Source organism: Oncorhynchus mykiss, chromosome 16 (genome assembly GCF_057628025.1).
Source record: "Oncorhynchus mykiss isolate SJ-2025 chromosome 16, ASM5762802v1, whole genome shotgun sequence".
Taxonomy (NCBI): domain Eukaryota; kingdom Metazoa; phylum Chordata; class Actinopteri; order Salmoniformes; family Salmonidae; genus Oncorhynchus; species Oncorhynchus mykiss.
The window spans coordinates 47,467,501-47,487,124 of NC_143037.1; the positions used below are offsets into that span (position 1 = coordinate 47,467,501).

At 46.3% G+C, this 19,624-nt stretch overlaps 1 protein-coding gene across 1 annotated transcript in view; it reads right to left on the reverse strand.

The window, feature by feature from the left end:
- LOC110491069 (plexin-A2) overlaps positions 1-19,624 on the reverse strand; it is a 334,343-nt gene that overhangs the window by 144,862 nt on the left and 169,857 nt on the right. Inside the window, exon 5 of the mRNA XM_036947019.2 lies at positions 511-611. Coding sequence (XP_036802914.1) covers positions 511-611 — 101 coding nt within the window. The remainder of the gene's footprint in view (positions 1-510; positions 612-19,624) is intronic.

Below are 19,624 nucleotides of genomic sequence, written 5' to 3' on the forward strand. Positions count from 1 at the left end.
AGGGATTTGTACTAAGAGACAGCCACCAGCAGGTGTCACTGATGGCCTCTATGGTTCAGAGGGCAGCGCTGACTCTATTGGTTGGTGAAGCAGAGTTCAGTGACCTCAGTCACATCACAGCAGAGCGGGCCAACTGTCACTCAACACCAGACGACACAGGCCGACACCTGGCTCTGAACCGGCTCTACAGCTGAAAGACAGTAGTTACTCAAACGTTCCACATACACGTCCACGAATACAGTAGGCTAGTCTATGTAGCCTTTCATTCACTGTTCACAGGCTGTCATAAACCATCCCACCAATTGCTTTGTAACTGATGGCCGATGCACCTCTGACTCGAATGCGTGTTATGATTTGTGTCACTGGGAGAAGGGGTTACTGAGGGTAACAGTAGGCTTTATGGTCAGCCAATGAGCAGCCAGGTAGACGGACTAAACAGTAGAAAGGGAGACGAGGGTTGAGAGGTGAACGTGTGATGCTTGTGTTTGTGGTTGTGTGGTGAATACTCACATGTTGTGTAGGACACACCAGCCACAGTGGGGGTCACCGGAGCTCAGGCACTCTCCACACGTCCCGTACTGATCACATGACTCTATAGGCACCTGGGTCACCTGAAAGAAGCGCAGAGGGACACACAGCAGAGTTACCATACAGTTACTATCTTGAGTTACATCACGAGTCAGACGTGGAAACCCGCTGTGAATCAGACAATGAGGCCTGTACATCATCTACAGTGGAAACGGAAATACTCCTGTTTTGCATTCACTGCATACCGTTGACCCATAAAAACAAGGCCAATAGGCAAATAGGGATCAGGTTCTGAGCATGTCAGTGGAGGCTGCTGAGGGGAGGAAGGCTCATAATAACTTCTGGAACGGAGCGAATGGAATGGATTTAATGTTGTTGACACCGTTCCACTCACTCACCCTCCAGCCATTACCACGTGGCTGTTCTCCCCAATGAAGACGTCACCAACCTCCTGTGTTATTTGACACGCGTGGTGCTGCTGCTCACACTCAACTTCCTCTCTTTACTCACCCTCTCCTGAACTATAGTGATGTCGTGTAGCCTGTGTCTCTGCCTCAGATTTCTGAGCAGCTGAAATAAAAAGCCTGCCGCGATTTGAACAAACACGTATTATGAAGGCTATACAACCTTCCCTGTCTGGTGTAACGGATATTGCAGCTGCACAAGCAGGAAACAGTCCCTACACACTGCATTGGAGCAAAAACAATCAGTTTTTTCCCCGTGTGATGTCGGCCTGTCTTCGTAGTTGCTGCCATATCGTAGCCGCTAGCCAGAGTTGCTGGGAAAATAACCGCGCTACTGCCTCTGCCTCCTGCTTAGCCAATGCTTGCAATCACGATGAGAAAAAAATAACATGAAATCACTGATTAGACACGCAAATATCTCCTACTTGAGTTTTGCATTGGGGCAAAAAAAACAATCTGCATTTTAACCACACACAGGCCCTAGTAACTGCTATTTCGCTTCTCTACCTAGCTGTTCTACCTCTGGGCAGACGAACGTTCTAGGTAGCCAAGCGTGTATCTTAACCAGTAACCGAATCATCAAATCGATTGTTATTTGTCACATGCGCCGAATACAACACGTATTGCAGTGAAACCATACAGTACAACCTCACAGTGAAATGGTTACTTACAAGCCCTTAACCAGTGTGACAAGGGGCGACCTTGTTGTGCATCGCCCAGGAGCCCGGAGCTCTACTATTCTTCACGTCATTTGTCAACTACTACGTTAAACTGCCTACTATTTGGGATAATAACATTCATAGTTATGCCGCCATATCGTAGCGAGGGTTTCTGGGAAAATAACTGGCCAATGTTTCAAATGGCAATGAGAAAAGAACATTCCATCTCTATTTTGACTGCCTGTTCGCATCTTGCTTGTGTTTCATATGTTTGCCTAAATAGCTGCATGTAACTCAGCTGCTAAGAAGAACGTGAAATCTCTAGACTGCCTTTATGTTTGCAACAGACAGCGGTTTATCAAAACATGACTCACTCAACTGTAAACCATGAACACAAGGGGTCAAGGGGTCAAACTCAGCTGACCTCCCTCGCCAAACATGACCACTTGACTTAAATTGCTCTATTTCCATGCCTGGCCATGTCTTGGTGTGTTTGGTAATGGTATTCATTGGAGCCGCTGCCCATGTAGGTCAATAGGGGAGTCAGGTAGCCTAGTGGTTAGAGAGTTGGGCCATTAACCGAAAGGTTGCTGGATTGAATCCCTGAGCTGACAAGGTCGGATTCCCCTGGTAGGCAGTCAATGTAAAACAAAATGTGTTCTTAACTGACTTGTCTAGTTAAATAAAGGTTAAATACAAAATAGCTGTGATCAATGCTCTCTCCAATCTCTGTAAAGTGCCATGGGACTTCCACCATGGTATGGTTTCACCACTAAATGTGGCACTTTAGCTAGACCTGCTTTACTAATGCATTCTAATTACTGGCTTTGGGAATCAAAACCCCCACTAGAACATCTAAGTGAAGGCATGTGGAAACCTCACTTTACTAGGCTACTGGCTCCATGTAGCCAGTTCAGTATTCACACACACACACACACACACACACTCTGCTGTAACGACAGCCCTGCTCCAGGTGGTGAAAAGCACACATCTGCGCCACGTAGTGTCATGTCCCTTCAGTGCGGTCCACAGGCTGAGGATAGCTAGCTCTTCTGCCACATGGCTCTCCCTCTACCTTTTCTGAGGCTACCACCACACGGCATCTTTCACTCTGCCTTTCAGTGCTCCGTCTGCCAGCTGGGAGGTCTGTATGTCTGTCTTTTCACCTCAGGCCCAAAGGACAGCTCCAGCTCCACTCACACCTGCAACTCACCCCCAGTCCACAAAGACCACATACTGTAGAGCATATCGCCACACAACAGGCGGACACACACAGAGAGAATGTTGAGACACGGGGTGAATGAAGAGAAGCTGTTAGCTTTACAGCCAGAGTAAATAAACAACATGAAAGTCACTACCAACATGGCTTTACAGCCAGAGTAAGTAAACAACATGAAAGTCACTACCAACATGGCTTTACAGCCAGAGTAAGTAAACAACATGAAAGTCACTACCAACATGGCTTTACAGCCAGAGTAAGTAAACAACATGAAAGTCACTACCAACATGGCTTTACAGCCAGAGTAAGTAAACAACATGAAAGTCACTACCAACATGGCTTTACAGCCAGAGTAAGTAAACAACATGACAGTCACTACCAACATGGCTTTACAGCCAGAGTAAGTAAACAACATGAAAGTCACTACCAACATGGCTTTACAGCCAGAGTAAGTAAACAACATGAAAGTCACTACCAACATGGCTTTACAGCCAGAGTAAGTAAACAACATGAAAGTCACTACCAACATGACTTTACAGCCAGAGTAAGTAAACAACATGAAAGTCACTACCAACATGACTTTACAGCCAGAGTAAGTAAACAACATGACAGTCACTACCAACATGACTTTACAGCCAGAGTAAGTAAACAACATGAAAGTCACTACCAACATGGCTTTACAGCCAGAGTAAGTAAACAACATGAAAGTCACTACCAACCTGGCTTTACAGCCAGAGTAAGTAAACAACATGAAAGTCACTACCAACATGGCTTTACAGCCAGAGTAAGTAAACAACATGAAAGTCACTACCAACATGGCTTTACAGCCAGAGTAAGTAAACAACATGAAAGTCACTACCAACATGACTTTACAGCCAGAGTAAGTAAACAACATGAAAGTCACTACCAACATGGCTTTACAGCCAGAGTAAGTAAACAACATGAAAGTCACTACCAACATGGCTTTACAGCCAGAGTAAGTAAACAACATGAAAGTCACTACCAACATGGCTTTACAGCCAGAGTAAGTAAACAACATGAAAGTCACTACCAACATGGCTTTACAGCCAGAGTAAGTAAACAACATGAAAGTCACTACCAACATGACTTTACAGCCAGAGTAAGTAAACAACATGAAAGTCACTACCAACATGGCTTTACAGCCAGAGTAAGTAAACAACATGAAAGTCACTACCAACATGGCTTTACAGCCAGAGTAAGTAAACAACATGAAAGTCACTACCAACATGACTTTACAGCCAGAGTAAGTAAACAACATGAAAGTCACTACCAACATGGCTTTACAGCCAGAGTAAGTAAACGACATGAAAGTCACTACCAACATGACTTTACAGCCAGAGTAAGTAAACAACATGAAAGTCACTACCAACATGACTTTACAGCCAGAGTAAGTAAACAACATGAAAGTCACTACCAACATGGCTTTACAGCCAGAGTAAGTAAACAACATGAAAGTCACTACCAACATGGCTTTACAGCCAGAGTAAGTAAACAACATGAAAGTCACTACCAACATGACTTTACAGCCAGAGTAAGTAAACAACATGAAAGTCACTACCAACATGACTTTACAGCCAGAGTAAGTAAACAACATGAAAGTCACTACCAACATGGCTTTACAGCCAGAGTAAGTAAACAACATGAAAGTCACTACCAACATGGCTTTACAGCCAGAGTAAGTAAACAACATGAAAGTCACTACCAACATGGCTTTACAGCCAGAGTAAGTAAACAACATGAAAGTCACTACCAACATGGCTTTACAGCCAGAGTAAGTAAACAACATGAAAGTCACTACCAACATGGCTTTACAGCCAGAGTAAGTAAACAACATGAAAGTCACTACCAACATGGCTTTACAGCCAGAGTAAGTAAACAACATGACAGTCACTACCAACATGGCTTTACAGCCAGAGTAAGTAAACAACATGAAAGTCACTACCAACATGGCTTTACAGCCAGAGTAAGTAAACAACATGAAAGTCACTACCAACATGGCTTTACAGCCAGAGTAAGTAAACAACATGAAAGTCACTACCAACATGGCTTTACAGCCAGAGTAAGTAAACAACATGAAAGTCACTACCAACATGGCTTTACAGCCAGAGTAAGTAAACAACATGAAAGTCACTACCAACATGGCTTTACAGCCAGAGTAAGTAAACAACATGAAAGTCACTACCAACATGACTTTACAGCCAGAGTAAGTAAACAACATGAAAGTCACTACCAACATGGATGCACGCATTATCCTTCCAACACTATCTTTCCAACTACAATATCTTCTATTTTCAAGAATCAAACATAGCAGATCAACGCTCTCTGACAGACAAGGCCAACCTCTCTCTATTCAGCCCTGTCTCATTCTGTCTCTCTGTTCAGATTGATGGCCGGTGTGAGACTGGGGGCCCACTGGGAGCGAGGGGCAGAGTAACACCCCATTTTGGTGCTTTTAAGAGGCTGTCTTCCCCAAACACAGTCCTGGTATATGGCTTTATCACCCTGGGATGGTTTAGAGGCTGGGGCGGGGTTAGGAGGCAGGGGCTGGGACCCTATAGCTACCCACCTGTCCCCTAGCTCTGTAGTGAGGCCCCCAGCACACAAAGGGAGCCATTGACACGCAAGTCGGGGCGTCAATAGCGGCTGTACTGTGTGAAGGGGTCTCCACACTCACTCCTGTTACATTACCCCCCCCCCCCCCCCCCCCCCCCCCTCCCCCACACACACACACACACACACACACGGGAGCTCAGATGGGCAGGACATGTGGATGGGGGGGGGGGGGGGGGGGGGGGGGCTCCAGGACAAACAGGTGGCAGGCTGTAATGAGTTTCACACAGCACAGGGGGCTGTACACATCAGTAACACCACCACCCACACAGCACAGCACAGGCTGACCACTAACACACACACACACACACACAAACAACAGGATAGAAGAGGAGTGGAGGAGAATGGGGAGAAATAAGAGAAGAAGGAGGGAGTACATACAGAGACACAAATACATACATGGTTATTGTTCTAGTAAGTCATTCTCTGGTATCACGGTACACACACAGCTCCAACCGTATCATGTGTGTCGGTGTCATCTATCAAAATAGTTTTCTCCCCACAAAACTCTATACTTTCGCTGACTGAAGCAGATCCATTTCTAGGCCATAAAAAGTTCAAATGTGGATACAGCTGTCCGGCCAGGGGGAGGGAGGCCCTAATAACGGAATAGCATCACCAGCCAAGGCGGTGTCAGAGACGATACTAAAAGATACAAAGAGAGAAACAAAGGCCGACACACAAAACAGCCATAAATAGAGATATTTAGACAGAGAGACAGAGAGAGAACATTGATTTGTTGTCCAGTGTGGGTCTGTACAGTGAAGGTGAGAATGAGAATGACAGGGGGTGCAGGGGTGGAGAGATGAGGAGGGAGGGGTGGAGAGGGGGCTCAGAGCAGAGCAGCTGTTAGCCAGCTCAGCACACGCTGCAGTCACTCAACACAGCAGGACAGACAGCACAATGAGGCCTGTCCTCCCATCCAGAAGAGAGGACAGCCGAGGGACTGTGTGTGTGTGTGTGAGTGAGAGTGTTTGTCTGTGTGTGTATGCTCACTCCACCCAGTGGACATGTTTTGAAGGATGACAAAGACAAAGAACGATAATGTACTGTACGGTATTTGATCTAAAATCCCTTCAATGTTGTTTTTCTCCTGTTTCCCCCCACAACAACTCTGTAAGACGAAGCCGGTGGCACATTACAATAAGCAACGACGGGTAGCGTTATATGATAAATGAATTGTATCATTCTTCTAAGTGAATAGTAATGTAGTCTAAGCTCCATAAGAGGAACCCGGCAAGTGGGCAGGTAATTAGAGAGGAGGGGCAGGTTACAGCCCAGACACACACAGGCAGCAATGCAAAACTGTCATTCACACTTACATGACTATGAATGTATTTTGTATGGGTTGTGAATGTTTAATGAGCTCTTAACGCAGGGAACCCTTCAAAATAAAGCATTATCTTATTTCCTTCACACCTTTAAATGTGAAGGTTTTTTACATCCATGCTGTTAGGGACACCTTCATTTTGTTTCCAATGTTTGCTGGCTACAGGATGTGAGTAAATTGATGGGGTTTTTTTGTTTTCATTTTTAAATGTTTATATACAGTATCAGTCAAACACTTGGAAACATTTACTCATTTGAAGAGTTTTTCTTTATTTTTACTATTTTCTACATTGTAGAAAACTATGAAATAACACATATGGAATCATGTAGTAACCAAAAAAAGTGTTAAACACTTTAGCCACCATTTGCCTTGATGACAGCTTTGCATGCTCTTGGCATTCTCTCAACCAGCTTCACTTGGAATGCTTTTCCAACAGTGTTGAAGGAGTTCCCACAACAGCTAATCAAATGGCTACCCAGACTATTTGCATTTTCTTAACGTAATGATGGGCTGTCATTTCTCTTTGCTTATTTGAGTTGTTCTTGCCATAATATGGATGCATTAAGAACGAAAGAAATTACACAAAATAACAAGGCACACCTGTTAATTGAAATTCATTCCTCATGAAGCTGGTTGAGAGAATGCCAAGAGTGTTTAAGGCAAAGGGTGGCTACTTTTTTGGTTACCACATGATTCCATATTTGTTATTTCATAGTTTTAATGTCTTCACTATTATTCTACAATGTAGAAAATAGTAAAAATAAAGAAACCCCTGGAATGAGTAGGTGTGTCTAAACATTTGACTGGTACTGTATACTCATATTATAATTTTTTCTTTAAAACAACAATACAATACAGACAATATAAATAGCCACTCCCACTGTGGGTTCTCTGGTCAGAGGGTGCGCTCCCACAGTGGGTGCTCTGGTCAGAGAGTGCGCTCGCCCCCACCTGCCCGAGTTTCACAGCATGAAACTACCCATAACTACCAGGACCAACACACACACCCCTCACAGCATGAAACTACCCATAACTACCAGGACCAACACAGACACCCCTCACAGCATGAAACTACCCATAACTACCAGGACCAACACACACACCCCTCACAGTATGAACCTACCCATAACTACCAGGACCAACACACACACCCCTCACAGCATGAAACTACCCATAACTACCAGGACCAACACACACACCCCTCACAGTATGAACCTACCCATAACTACCAGGACCAACACACACACCCCTCACAGCATGAAACTACCCATAACTACCAGGACCAACACACACACCCCTCACAGCATGAAACTACCCATAACTACCAGGACCAGCACACACACCCCTCACAGCATGAAACTACCCCTCACAGCATGAAACTACCCATAACTACCAGGACCAGCACACACACCGCTCACAGCATGAAACTACCCATAACTACCAGGACCAGTACACACACCGCTCACAGCATGAAACTACCCATAACTACCAGGACCAGCACACACACCCCTCACAGCATGAAACTACCCATAACTACCATGACCAGCACACACACCCCTCACAGCATGAAACTACCCATAACTACCAGGACCAGCACACACACCCCTCACAGCATGAAACTACCCATAACTACCAGGACCAGCACACACACCCCTCACAGCATGAAACTACCCATAACTACCAGGACCAACACACACACCGCTCACAGCATCAAACTACCCATAACTACCAGGACCAGCACACACACCCCTCACAGCATGAAACTACCCATAACTACCAGGACCAACACACACACCGCTCACAGCATGAAACTACCCATAACTACCAGGACAAGCACACACACCCCTCACAGCATGAAACTACCCATAACTACCAGGACCAGCACACACACCCCTCACAGCATGAAACTACCCATAACTACCAGGACCAGCACACACACCGCTCACAGCATGAAACTACCCATAACTACCAGGACCAGCACACACACACCCCTCACAGCATGAAACTACCCATAACTACCAGGACCAGCACACACACCCCTCACAGCATGAAACTACCCATAACTACCAGGACCAGCACACACACCCCTCACAGCATGAAACTACCCATAACTACCAGGACCAGCACACACACCCCTCACAGCATGAAACTACCCATAACTACCAGGACCAGCACACACACCCCTCACAGCATGAAACTACCCATAACTACCAGGACCAGCACACACACCCCTCACAGCATGAAACTACCCATAACTACCAGGACCAGCACACACACCCCTCACAGCATGAAGGCAAACCACAAAACATAAATAATGAAAAGCAAAACATTCAATAGTCCCATCCCCACCCTCACCCCTGATTGGAGGATCTCAACAATCCAATCTCCACCCTCACCCCTGATTGGAGGACCTCAAACGCATTTATTTATTTCAACACTCATCTTTTCCACCCTTCAGACAGCCACAGATCAACACATCTTTCCCAGTAAGTCATCATTCTACCATTTCCTCTCACAATACATCCCTCATTCTCTCCCATGGTGTCTCACTGGGGACTTGAACCTCCCCATCTGCAACAAATCTGACCAAATGTTCCAAAAAATAAACATTTTACCCAAGAGCACAATTATATTTCCTACTGACTGACTGTGGTCCTTCAAATCCCCCAACAATACAGTTCACGGAGTTGGTGAGGGCTGCATTGGGCTGTTTGGTTGGTAGAGAGATAAATAGAAAGAGAGAGAGAGAATAAGAGAGAGCAAGAAATGGCAGGGGAGAGTGAGGGGGAAAGAAATGGCAGGGGAGAGTGAGGGGGAAAGAAATGGCAGGGGAGAGTGAGAGGGAAAGAAATGGCAGGGGAGAGTGAGGGGGAAATAAATGGCAGGGGAGAGTGAGGGAGAAAGAAATGGCAGGGGAGAGTGAGGGGGAAAGAAATGGCAGAGGGGAATGAGGGGGAAAGAAATAGCATGGGAGATTGAGGGAGAAATAAATAGCAGGGGAGAGTGAGGGAGAAATAAATAGCAGGGGAGAGTGAGGGAGAAATAAATAGCAGGGGAGAGTGAGGGAGAAATAAATAGCAGGGGAGAGTGAGGGAGAAATAAATAGCAGGGGAGAGTGAGGGAGAAATAAATAGCAGGGGAGAGTGAGGGGGAAAGAAATAGCAGGGGAGAGTGAGGGAGAAATAAATAGCAGGGGAGAGTGAGGGGGAAAGAAATAGCAGGGGAGAGTGAGGGGGAAAGAAATAGCAGGGGAGAGTGAGGGAGAAATAAATAGCAGGGGAGCGTGAGGGGGAAAGAAATAGCAGGGGAGAGTGAGGGAGAAAGTAAAAGAGAAGTGGCTGAGCAGACAGAGCTGTCAGAACAGAACGAAGGAGAGAGAGAATGCAAGAGAGATGGAGATATGAACATAGGGACAGATCATCAGCACCGTCAGAGAAAGACTGATATGTCGGCTCAGAGTAACCGCGCGCACGCACACACACCAGGGTTTCCGTTAGCCGGTAATAGCTGGCTTTCGGCCGATAAATTAATCAAATTGCCGCTGGCCAATTGTCCAGAAGAAGAAAAAAATCCCACAGAGAAATAATGGCTTTTACTTATGGAAATACCAGTCGATTTAAATACATTTAACTGGTCATGCTAATCGGTCTATAGGTTAATTAAATTGCTGCGTGTGTACAGTATATCTGTTAAGCATCTTATTTATCACACACGTACAGCATACAGATAGAGAGCCTTAGCGGAGAATCTGTCAGCATACAGCAGCTACAGAATATCAAACATCAAATGCAAAGGCAACGGAAGGCAGGCTTCTTTAGCGCGTTTACACACCACTTCGCAATGAGCTGGAGGCCGTATGCCTTTTGAAAACACATACTTCATTGTTTTGAAACCTAAAACCTGAAACCTACATATTGTAATGAAACAGGCAAGGAGCAGGTCTCGAACCCTCGACCTCCTAGGCCGAAGTCTAGCGCGCCGCAAAAGCACGCTCATGCGGCAGATGCGATTTCCGCGTTTATACACCCAGGGTCGTTACAATATTATGAGGCATGTCTTACCTTGCTTCAAAGTAGCCTAGCCGAAATCGGACCATATCTGTGGCGGCAATTATTTTATATAAACTTTCTTTCATTGTCCAGTAGCCAAAGGCACAATCTTAGTCATGTTAGCAACCCATGCTAGTTGTTTCATATTAGATCTCCCCTACTCTGATTTTTTCTTCTCTGTCACATGAAACCCGTTTTCCCGCTAATTGCATTATGGAACAAACATTTGCGTGTAGCCTACTGCCTTGTCCGCATTGCTGCGGTTATAATGTGAAGAAATAATACGTAGTTGATCAACGTTTTAACCTAACCGTTCTGATATGTTGCATCAGACTCATTGCTTTTTAACGTTTTTTATGTAGCCTAGGCCTACTGTTTGTCTAGATTTGGGATCTATCGTCCCACAACTGTCTGAGAGTCTGTTTGGAATAGGCCATTTCTTTCTCGACGAGCTGACCAATAAAATAGGTCAACTTTTCTGCAATGGGGGATAGTAGATTGACATAGGTAGCCTAGTGGTTGGAGCGTTGGACTAGTAACCGAAAGGTTGCAAAATCGAATCCCCGAGCTGACAAGGTAAAAATCTGTCGTCCTGCCCCTGTTAACCCACTATTCCTAGGACGCCATTGAAAATAAGAATGTGTTCTTAACTGACTTGCCTAGTTAAATAAAGGTTTAAATGAAATAAATAGCTAGTGATTTTGTTGCTCGTTACTCATCTTGTTGGCTGAGGAAAAGTTAATGTAAAAAGTTATTCTTAAATGTCCAAAGTGCTCATCAGAATTTGGTAAGTGGACGCACTAATCGAGTTATACACCCAATGCATATCAGTCTGGTAAATTTCTCTAATGTCCAATATCTTAAATAGCTGCTGGTCAAGTGTTCTGCGCCACATTTTCGTAACAGAAACACACACACACACACACACACACACACACACACGAAAGAGGTTACTGCTCTTTGGACCAGCACACAGCAGAGAATTACAATATATGAGCATTAGAAAGCAGGAGGATTCCTCTAAGCTGGTTCTGTACATGCGTGATAAACGGTCATTCTGAACAGTCATTTCATTCTAACCCTCTATTGGCCATGCTGTCCTGAGACCCAGCCATGCACACTGCACCTCTATGATGGATGGAGGGAGAGGAGAAAGGGAAAAAGGAGAGACAAGGATAGAAAATGTGTGTGAGTGAAGCCAGATGTGTTCCAGTATTCAGAAACCCACCGTTGCTGTCGCCAGGAATGCAGAGAGGAAGCAATTCCAACAGCCGTTACCAAGGCAACAGGCCTGGAACCCCCCCCCCCCCCCCCCCCCCTCTCCACAGAGTGGTAAACAGCTGGCACCTCTGGGACAGCCTGCCACCTACACCCTTACACCCCTCAACCCCCATCCATGTTTTATGCGAGCTGCCAGCCCACCACGTCACTGGAATGAGACACATCGATCATCCACCATCCACACACTTCGCTTTCAGAAAGAGAGAGCGGGAGGGGGAGAGAGAGGAGGAGAGAAAGGAAATGAGGGAGGGAGAAAAGAACAATTCTAAAAGGGGAAACATTCTACTATTGACCAGTCCATGGCTGGTGACCCTGTATATCCCAACTCCCCATCCACCAGCCTTAACCCTGCCTGTTCCCCGTCACCCCCTCTGTAATCTGGTCTGCTAAACCCACGGAGACACTCCATAAGGCCAGGGGCCACTTCTACTACATCCCGCTGCTCACACACACTCCCACAAATCCACTCTCCCCTTCTGACATTCACCACACTGACCCCTCTCTTACCTCTGAGGCCACCACAGGGACCATATACAATATACAGCCTCTCTCTCTCTCTCTCTCTCTCTCTCTCTCTCTCTCTCTCTCAGAAGTAAAGAGAGGGAGTATGCTGGAGACAATCCGATAGGGTCTTAGTTGATGTGCCCTTTGGCAAATTGGTCAAAGATAGTACACATACATGTACTATATATGTCTACATAGTACACATACCTGTACTATATATGTCTACATACTGCATGTCAGAGGTACTATATATGTCTATATACTGCATGTCAGAGGTACTATATATGTATACATACTGCATGTCAGAGGTACTATATATGTCTTCATACTACATGTCAGAGGTACTATATATGTCTACATGCTGCATGTCAGAGGTATTATATATGTCTACATACTACATGTCAGAGGTATTATATATGTCTACATACTACATGTCAGAGGTATTATATATGTCTACATACTACATGTCAGAGGTATTATATATGTCTACATACTACATGTCAGAGGTATTATATATGTCTACATACTACATGTCAGAGGTACTATATATGTCTACATGCTGCATGTCAGAGGTACTATATATGTCTACATACTACATGTCAGAGGTATTATATATGTCTACATACTGCATGTCAGAGGTACTATATATGTCTACATACTACATGTCAGAGGTATTATATATGTCTACATACTACATGTCAGAGGTATTATATATGTCTACATACTACATGTCAGAGGTATTATATATGTCTACATACTACATGTCAGAGGTATTATATATGTCTACATACTACATGTCAGAGGTACTATATATGTCTACATGCTGCATGTCAGAGGTACTATATATGTCTACATACTACATGTCAGAGGTACTATATATGTCTACATGCTGCATGTCAGAGGTATTATATATGTCTACATACTGCATGTCAGAGGTACTATATATGTATACATTCTGCATGTCAGAGGTACTATATATGTCTACATACTGCATGTCAGAGGTACTATATATGTATACATTCTGCATGTCAGAGGTACTATATATGTCTACATACTGCATGTCAGAGGTACTATACATGTCTACATCCTTTATGCATTACATGCCAGAGAGTAGGATGTATTTTCTGTGTACTGTAAGTTTTTTTGTAGACTCTTGAATATCAGATTAGGGACAGCTGTAGCTCTGTTGGAAGTGAAGAGTTCTGAGGAGAGGTGAGGAGACATTACCGTAGATTTCCCCTCCTCTGCTCTCCTCCTCTCCTCTCTCCATGAGGTGTGATGACAGAGCGGCTCCTGTCCTCCACAGAGATGTTAGTTGTGCTGGTTTAATGGAGTTGGGCTGAGCCCGTTGATTTGGTTCAATTGAACCATCTAGAGCAGGGGTGTGGATCTCATTTTGCCCTGGGGGCTGCATTCGGTCTTCATCGAGGACCAGAGGGCCACACTGAAAATTGCTAACATTTCCTTGCTGTCAAATTGTTTAAAAAATGGTCCTCTATCGATTGTTTCTTACATTTGCTACGCTCTTTGACTGTCTAGTGATTATTATCGGGAAGTGTATGAATGTCAGTCCATTGACTGTGTAACAGTATAACTTTAGACCGCCCCCTCACCCATACCTGGGCGCGAACCAGGGACCCTCTGCACACATCAACAACAGTCACCCACGAAGCATCGCTACCCATCGCTCCACAAAAGCCGCAGCCCTTGCAGAGCAAGGGGAACCACTACTTCAAGGTCTCAGAGCAAGTGACGTCACCGATTGAAACGCTATTTAGCGCGCACCACCGCTAACTAGCTAGCCGTTTCACATCCGTTACACTTGCACAGTGATTATTAGCAAGCTGGACAGTCCAGAAACTGTATGAATGAATGTCCATCATATCTACACGGTTTTGATTTGGTTTTAGTCATTTTGAAGTATATTGAGTTCATATACGTTTATTTCCTTTACTCAAACCAGTCGCAGGCCGGATTGGTCCCCCTCGCGTGCCTACTTGCCTACTTGAGAATTTATTTGTATTGCTTTTAATCTTTTTAATGAATTTATCTTATTAACACTTTGTTCTAGATAGCTACCTATGTATGTTTGACACCCCTGATTTAGACACTACAGAGCCACAAGGCCTAGTCAAGATGACTATAAAAAGACCTGTGGGTTTACAGAAGTACGAGCGCGCGTACACATGTCAATACACACGTGCACGGATATAAACACAAACACACAGGGGCGCACGGGCACCCACACACACGCACGCACGCACACACACGCACGCACACACTAACTAACAAGAATACGCTCTGACAGAGGAGCTCTGCCAGTTCAGAGGAAAATAAAACAAGAAAAATAGAGGACGAGAGGAGGAGAGGAGATTGTGCCCCCTGGCACACATGGGTCCTGTGACATCATAGCAGTGTGAAAGTAGGCCACAGCGGGCACGGCGCCACCATTGCTGCCCGGCCAAGCAGAGCCAATGAGCTCCAACTACCCACTATCCCTCCTGAGGAGTCAGTCAGCATGCCACTCTGCCACCCCTCTTACCCCAGACCAGGCCTCTCTAAACCCTGTTCCTGGGGAGCTGCCCTCCTGTTGGTTTTAACTACAACCCCAGTTGTAACTGACCTGATTCAGCTTATCAACCAGCTAATTATTAGAATCAGGTGCGCTATATTAGGGTTGGAGCGAAAACCTCCAGGACGGTAGCTCTCCAGGAACAGGGTTGGAGAGACCTGCCCCAGACAGTGCCACCCCTGACCCCAGATAGACAGCGCTAAAGCCCCAGGCTGCCCATCCTCCCTTCTTCACACTGTGGATGTCTCTGGCATCAGAAAGAGCCAACAGACTGACAGACAGGAGAAAGGAGAGGTGAGGAGGCCTGCCGTGAGGGGAGGCCTGCCGTGTGGCATCTGATGACCGCCGTTTGAACCCAGTTGGTCTGAATAATGCTAATTATGAGTTTACATAACCAAGGTACTCTGTTCTGTGGGTGAAGGATGGGTCCCGGTCTCTCAGGGGCCCTGGGATGCGGGGGGACGGGGGTGTTCTGCCGGTCTCTGGGACAACAACCAAACTTGGGAACGAGGGAAAGTTTTTGCTGGTGGAATAGTAGAGAAAAATTGGAGGTTTACTTAGTAGAAATGCAAATATCACGGTACAGCTATATGGACACTCAATCATTATGGTACTTTTTACATATTATGATAAACAGAATTGAAACTTGTATCTCATTATGGTAATTGGTGAAATAAGTATAACCAGTAATAATTGTAATGGCACATGCCTGGGCAACTCCCGTCCTTGGGGGCCTGATTGGTGTCACACCTCCCTAATCTTACTCCATTTGCACACACTGTACATAGATTTTTCTATTGTGTTATTGACTGTACATTTGTTTAGCCCATGTGTAACTCTGTGTTGTTGTTTTTGTCACACTGCTTTGCTTGGCCAGGTCGCAGCTGTAAATGAGAACTAGTTCTCAACTGGCCTACCTGGTTAAATAAAGGTGAAATAAATAAAATATATATATATATTTTTTTTAAATATGTTATTGGACCATAAACAGATTTGGCTTATTAATCTATATGGTCCAAATAATGATTAACCACGCTTCTTTGAAAATATATATAATAATGAATCAAACCTACAAGCAATACAATACTCTATTATCATGTGGGAAGATTTTTTAAAACGTTTTAAATACCTCGTAAAGGACCGTAAAGGAAATCACACTACAAACTATCACCCTCATGCACATTAAGGAAACTCATACATGTGTTTTAGCATGTGTTCCCTGGACCGGTTGCCAACTGCATAGATTAATGACAAACTGTAGCAGTGAGTTCAATGTGGCTCTCGGGGTGGGGGTTAGGGGGTGGGGGGAGTTCTACCTGGAACCAAAAGGGTTCTACCTGGAACCAAAAAGTGTTCTCCTATGGGGACAGCAGAGGAACCCTTTTGGAACCCATATTTCTAAGTGTGTAGGGGAGGGCAGAGAAGAGATGTAGGAGAGGGCAGAGAGGAGATGTAGGAGAGGGCAGACAGGAGATGTAGGAGAGGGCAGAGGGAGAGTTAGGGGAGGGGAGAGGGGAGATGTAGGGGAGGGCAGGGGGAGATGTAGGGGAGGGCAGAGTGGAGATGTAGGGGAGGGCAGAGTGGAGATGTAGGGGAGGGCAGGGGGAGAGTTAGGGGAAGGCAGAGAGGAGATGTAGGGGAGGGCAGAGTGGAGATGTAGGGGATGGCAGAGAGGAGATGTAGAGGAGGGCAGGGGGAGAGGTAAGGAAGGGCAGAGTGGAGATGTAGGGGAGGGCAGAGTGGAGATGTAGGGGAGGGCAGGGGGAGAGGTAGGGAAGGGCAGAGTGGAGATGTAGGAGAGGGCAGAGTGGAGATGTAGGGGAGGGCAGGGGGAGAGGTAGGGAAGGGCAGAGAGGAAATGTAGGAGAGGGCAGAGTGGAGATGTAGGAGAGGGCAGAGGGAGAGATAGGGGAGGGCAGAGAGGAGATGTAGGGGAGGGCAGAGAGGAGATGTAGGGGAGGGCAGGGGGAGAGGTAGGGGAGGGAAGAGAAGATATGTAGGGGAGGGCAGGGGAGAAGTAGGGGAGAGGTAGGGGAGGGCAGAAAGGAGATGTAGGGGAGGGCAGGGGGAGAGGTAGGGGAGGGCAGGGGGAGATGTAGGGGAGGGCAGAGAGAAGATGTAGGGGAGGGCAGGGGAGAGTTAAGGGAGTGAAGAGAGGAGATGTAGGGCAGGGCAGTGCAGGGGGAGAGGTAGGGGAGGGCAGAGAGGAGATGTAGGGGAGGGCAGGGGAGAAGTAGGGGAGAGGTAGGGGAGGGCAGAGTGGAGATGTAGGGGATGGCAGGGGGAGATGTAGGGGAGGGCAGAGAGGAGATGTAGGGGAGGGCAGCAGGAGATGAAGGGGAGAGGTAGGGGAGGGCAGGGGGAGAGGTAGGGGAGGGCAGAGAGGAGATGCAGGGGATGGCAGGGGGAGAGGTAGGGTAGGGCAGAGAGGAGATGTAGGGGAGGGCAGGGGAGAGGTAGGGGAGGGCTGAGTGGAGATGTAGGGGAGGGCAGGGGGAGAGTTAGGGAAGGGCAGAGTGGAGATGTAGGGGAGGGCAGAGTGGAGATGTAGGGGAGGGCAGAGTGGAGAGGCAGGGGAGGGCAGAGTGGAGATGTAGGGGAGGGTAGGGGGAGAGGTAAGGGAGGGCAGGGGGAGATCTAGGTGAGGGCAGAATGGAGAGGGCAGGGGGAGAGGTAGGGGAGAAGTAGGTGAGGGCAAGGGGAGAGGTAGGGGGAGGGCAGGGGGAGAGGTAGGGGAAGAGGTAGGGGAGGGCAGGGGAGAGGTAGGGGAAGAGGTAGGGGAGGGCAGGGGAGAGGTAGGGGAAGAGGTAGGGGAGGGCAGGGGGAGAGGTAGGGGAGGGCAGGGAAGCTCCATCTGTGTCAGAGAGCATGGTGAAGACCACTGTGCAGAGAGGCCCACAGGTACACACATACGCACACACACGTAAATACTCAATAACCTCTCTGACAACCCCACTACTGCTTTGGAGACAAAGCAGAGAAAAACAGACATGTTTGCTCACCAAAAACAATATGTTGTTTTGTGTGCACAAATGCACATCAAGTCCTCTTTCTCTCTCTCTCTCTCTCTCTCTCTCTCTCTCTACCTCTCTCTCTCTCTACCTCTCTCTTTACCTCTCTCTCTCTACCTCTCTCCCTCTCTACCTCTCTCCCTACCTCTCTCTCTCTCCCTCTCTCTCTCTCTCTCTCTCTCTCTACCTCTCTCTTTACCTCTATCTCTTTACCTCTCTCTCTCTACCTCTCTCTCTCTACCTCTCTCTCTCTTTACCTCTCTCTCTCTCTACCTCTCTCTCTTTACCTCTCTCTACCTCTCTCCCTACCTCTCTCTCTCTACCTCTCTCTCTCCCTCTCTCTCTCTCTTTACCTCTCGCTCTTTACCTCTCTCTCTTTACCGCTCTCTCTCTACCTCTCTCTCTTTACCTCTCTCTCTCTCTACCTCTCTCTCTTTACCTCTCTCTACCTCTCTCCCTACCTCTCTCTCTCTACCTCTCTCTCTCCCTCTCTCTCTCTTTACCTCTCTCTTTACCTCTCTCTCTCTACCTCTCTCTCTCTTTACCTCTCTCTCTCTCTCTACCTCTCTCTCTCTACCTCTCTCCCTACCTCTCCCTCTCTACCTCTCTCTCTCTACCTCTCTCTCTCTCTCTCTCTCTCTCTCTCTACCTCTCTCTCTACCTCTCTCTCTACCTCTCTCTCTCTCTACCTCTCTCTCTCTCTCTTTACCGCTCTCTCTTTACCACTCTCTCTACCTCTCTCTCTCTTTTTTCTAGTCACCCCCAAAAAACAACACAAAACGCCTATGCAAAGCCCTCAGTCTGTCACTCAGAAACATATTCTAGTTTCTGCCTGCCAGCTGAAAGTCTTTGCCAGTGTGTGTAGATGTTTAGGCTACTTGCCCGTCCCCCTTTGGAAGCATCGGTTACTGACTGTGCTGACGTTACCATAGGTTACTGACTGTACCATAGGTTACTGACTCTACAGATGTTACCATAGGTTACTGACTCTACTGACGTTACCATAGGTTACTGATGTTACCATAGGTTACTGACTCTACTGATGTTACCATAGGTTACTGACTGTACCATAGGTTACTGACTGTACCATAGGTTACTGACTCTACAGATGTTACCATAGGTTACTGATGTTACCATAGGTTACTGACATTACCATAGGTTACTGACGTTACCATAGGTTACTGACTGTACTGACGTTACCATAGGTTACTGACTCTACTGATGTTACCATAGGTTACTGACTGTGCTGACGTTACCATAGGTTACTGACTGTACCATAGGTTACTGACTCTACTGATGTTACCATAGGTTACTGATGTTACCACAGGTTACTGACTGTACCATAGGTTACTGACTCTACTGATGTTACCATAGGT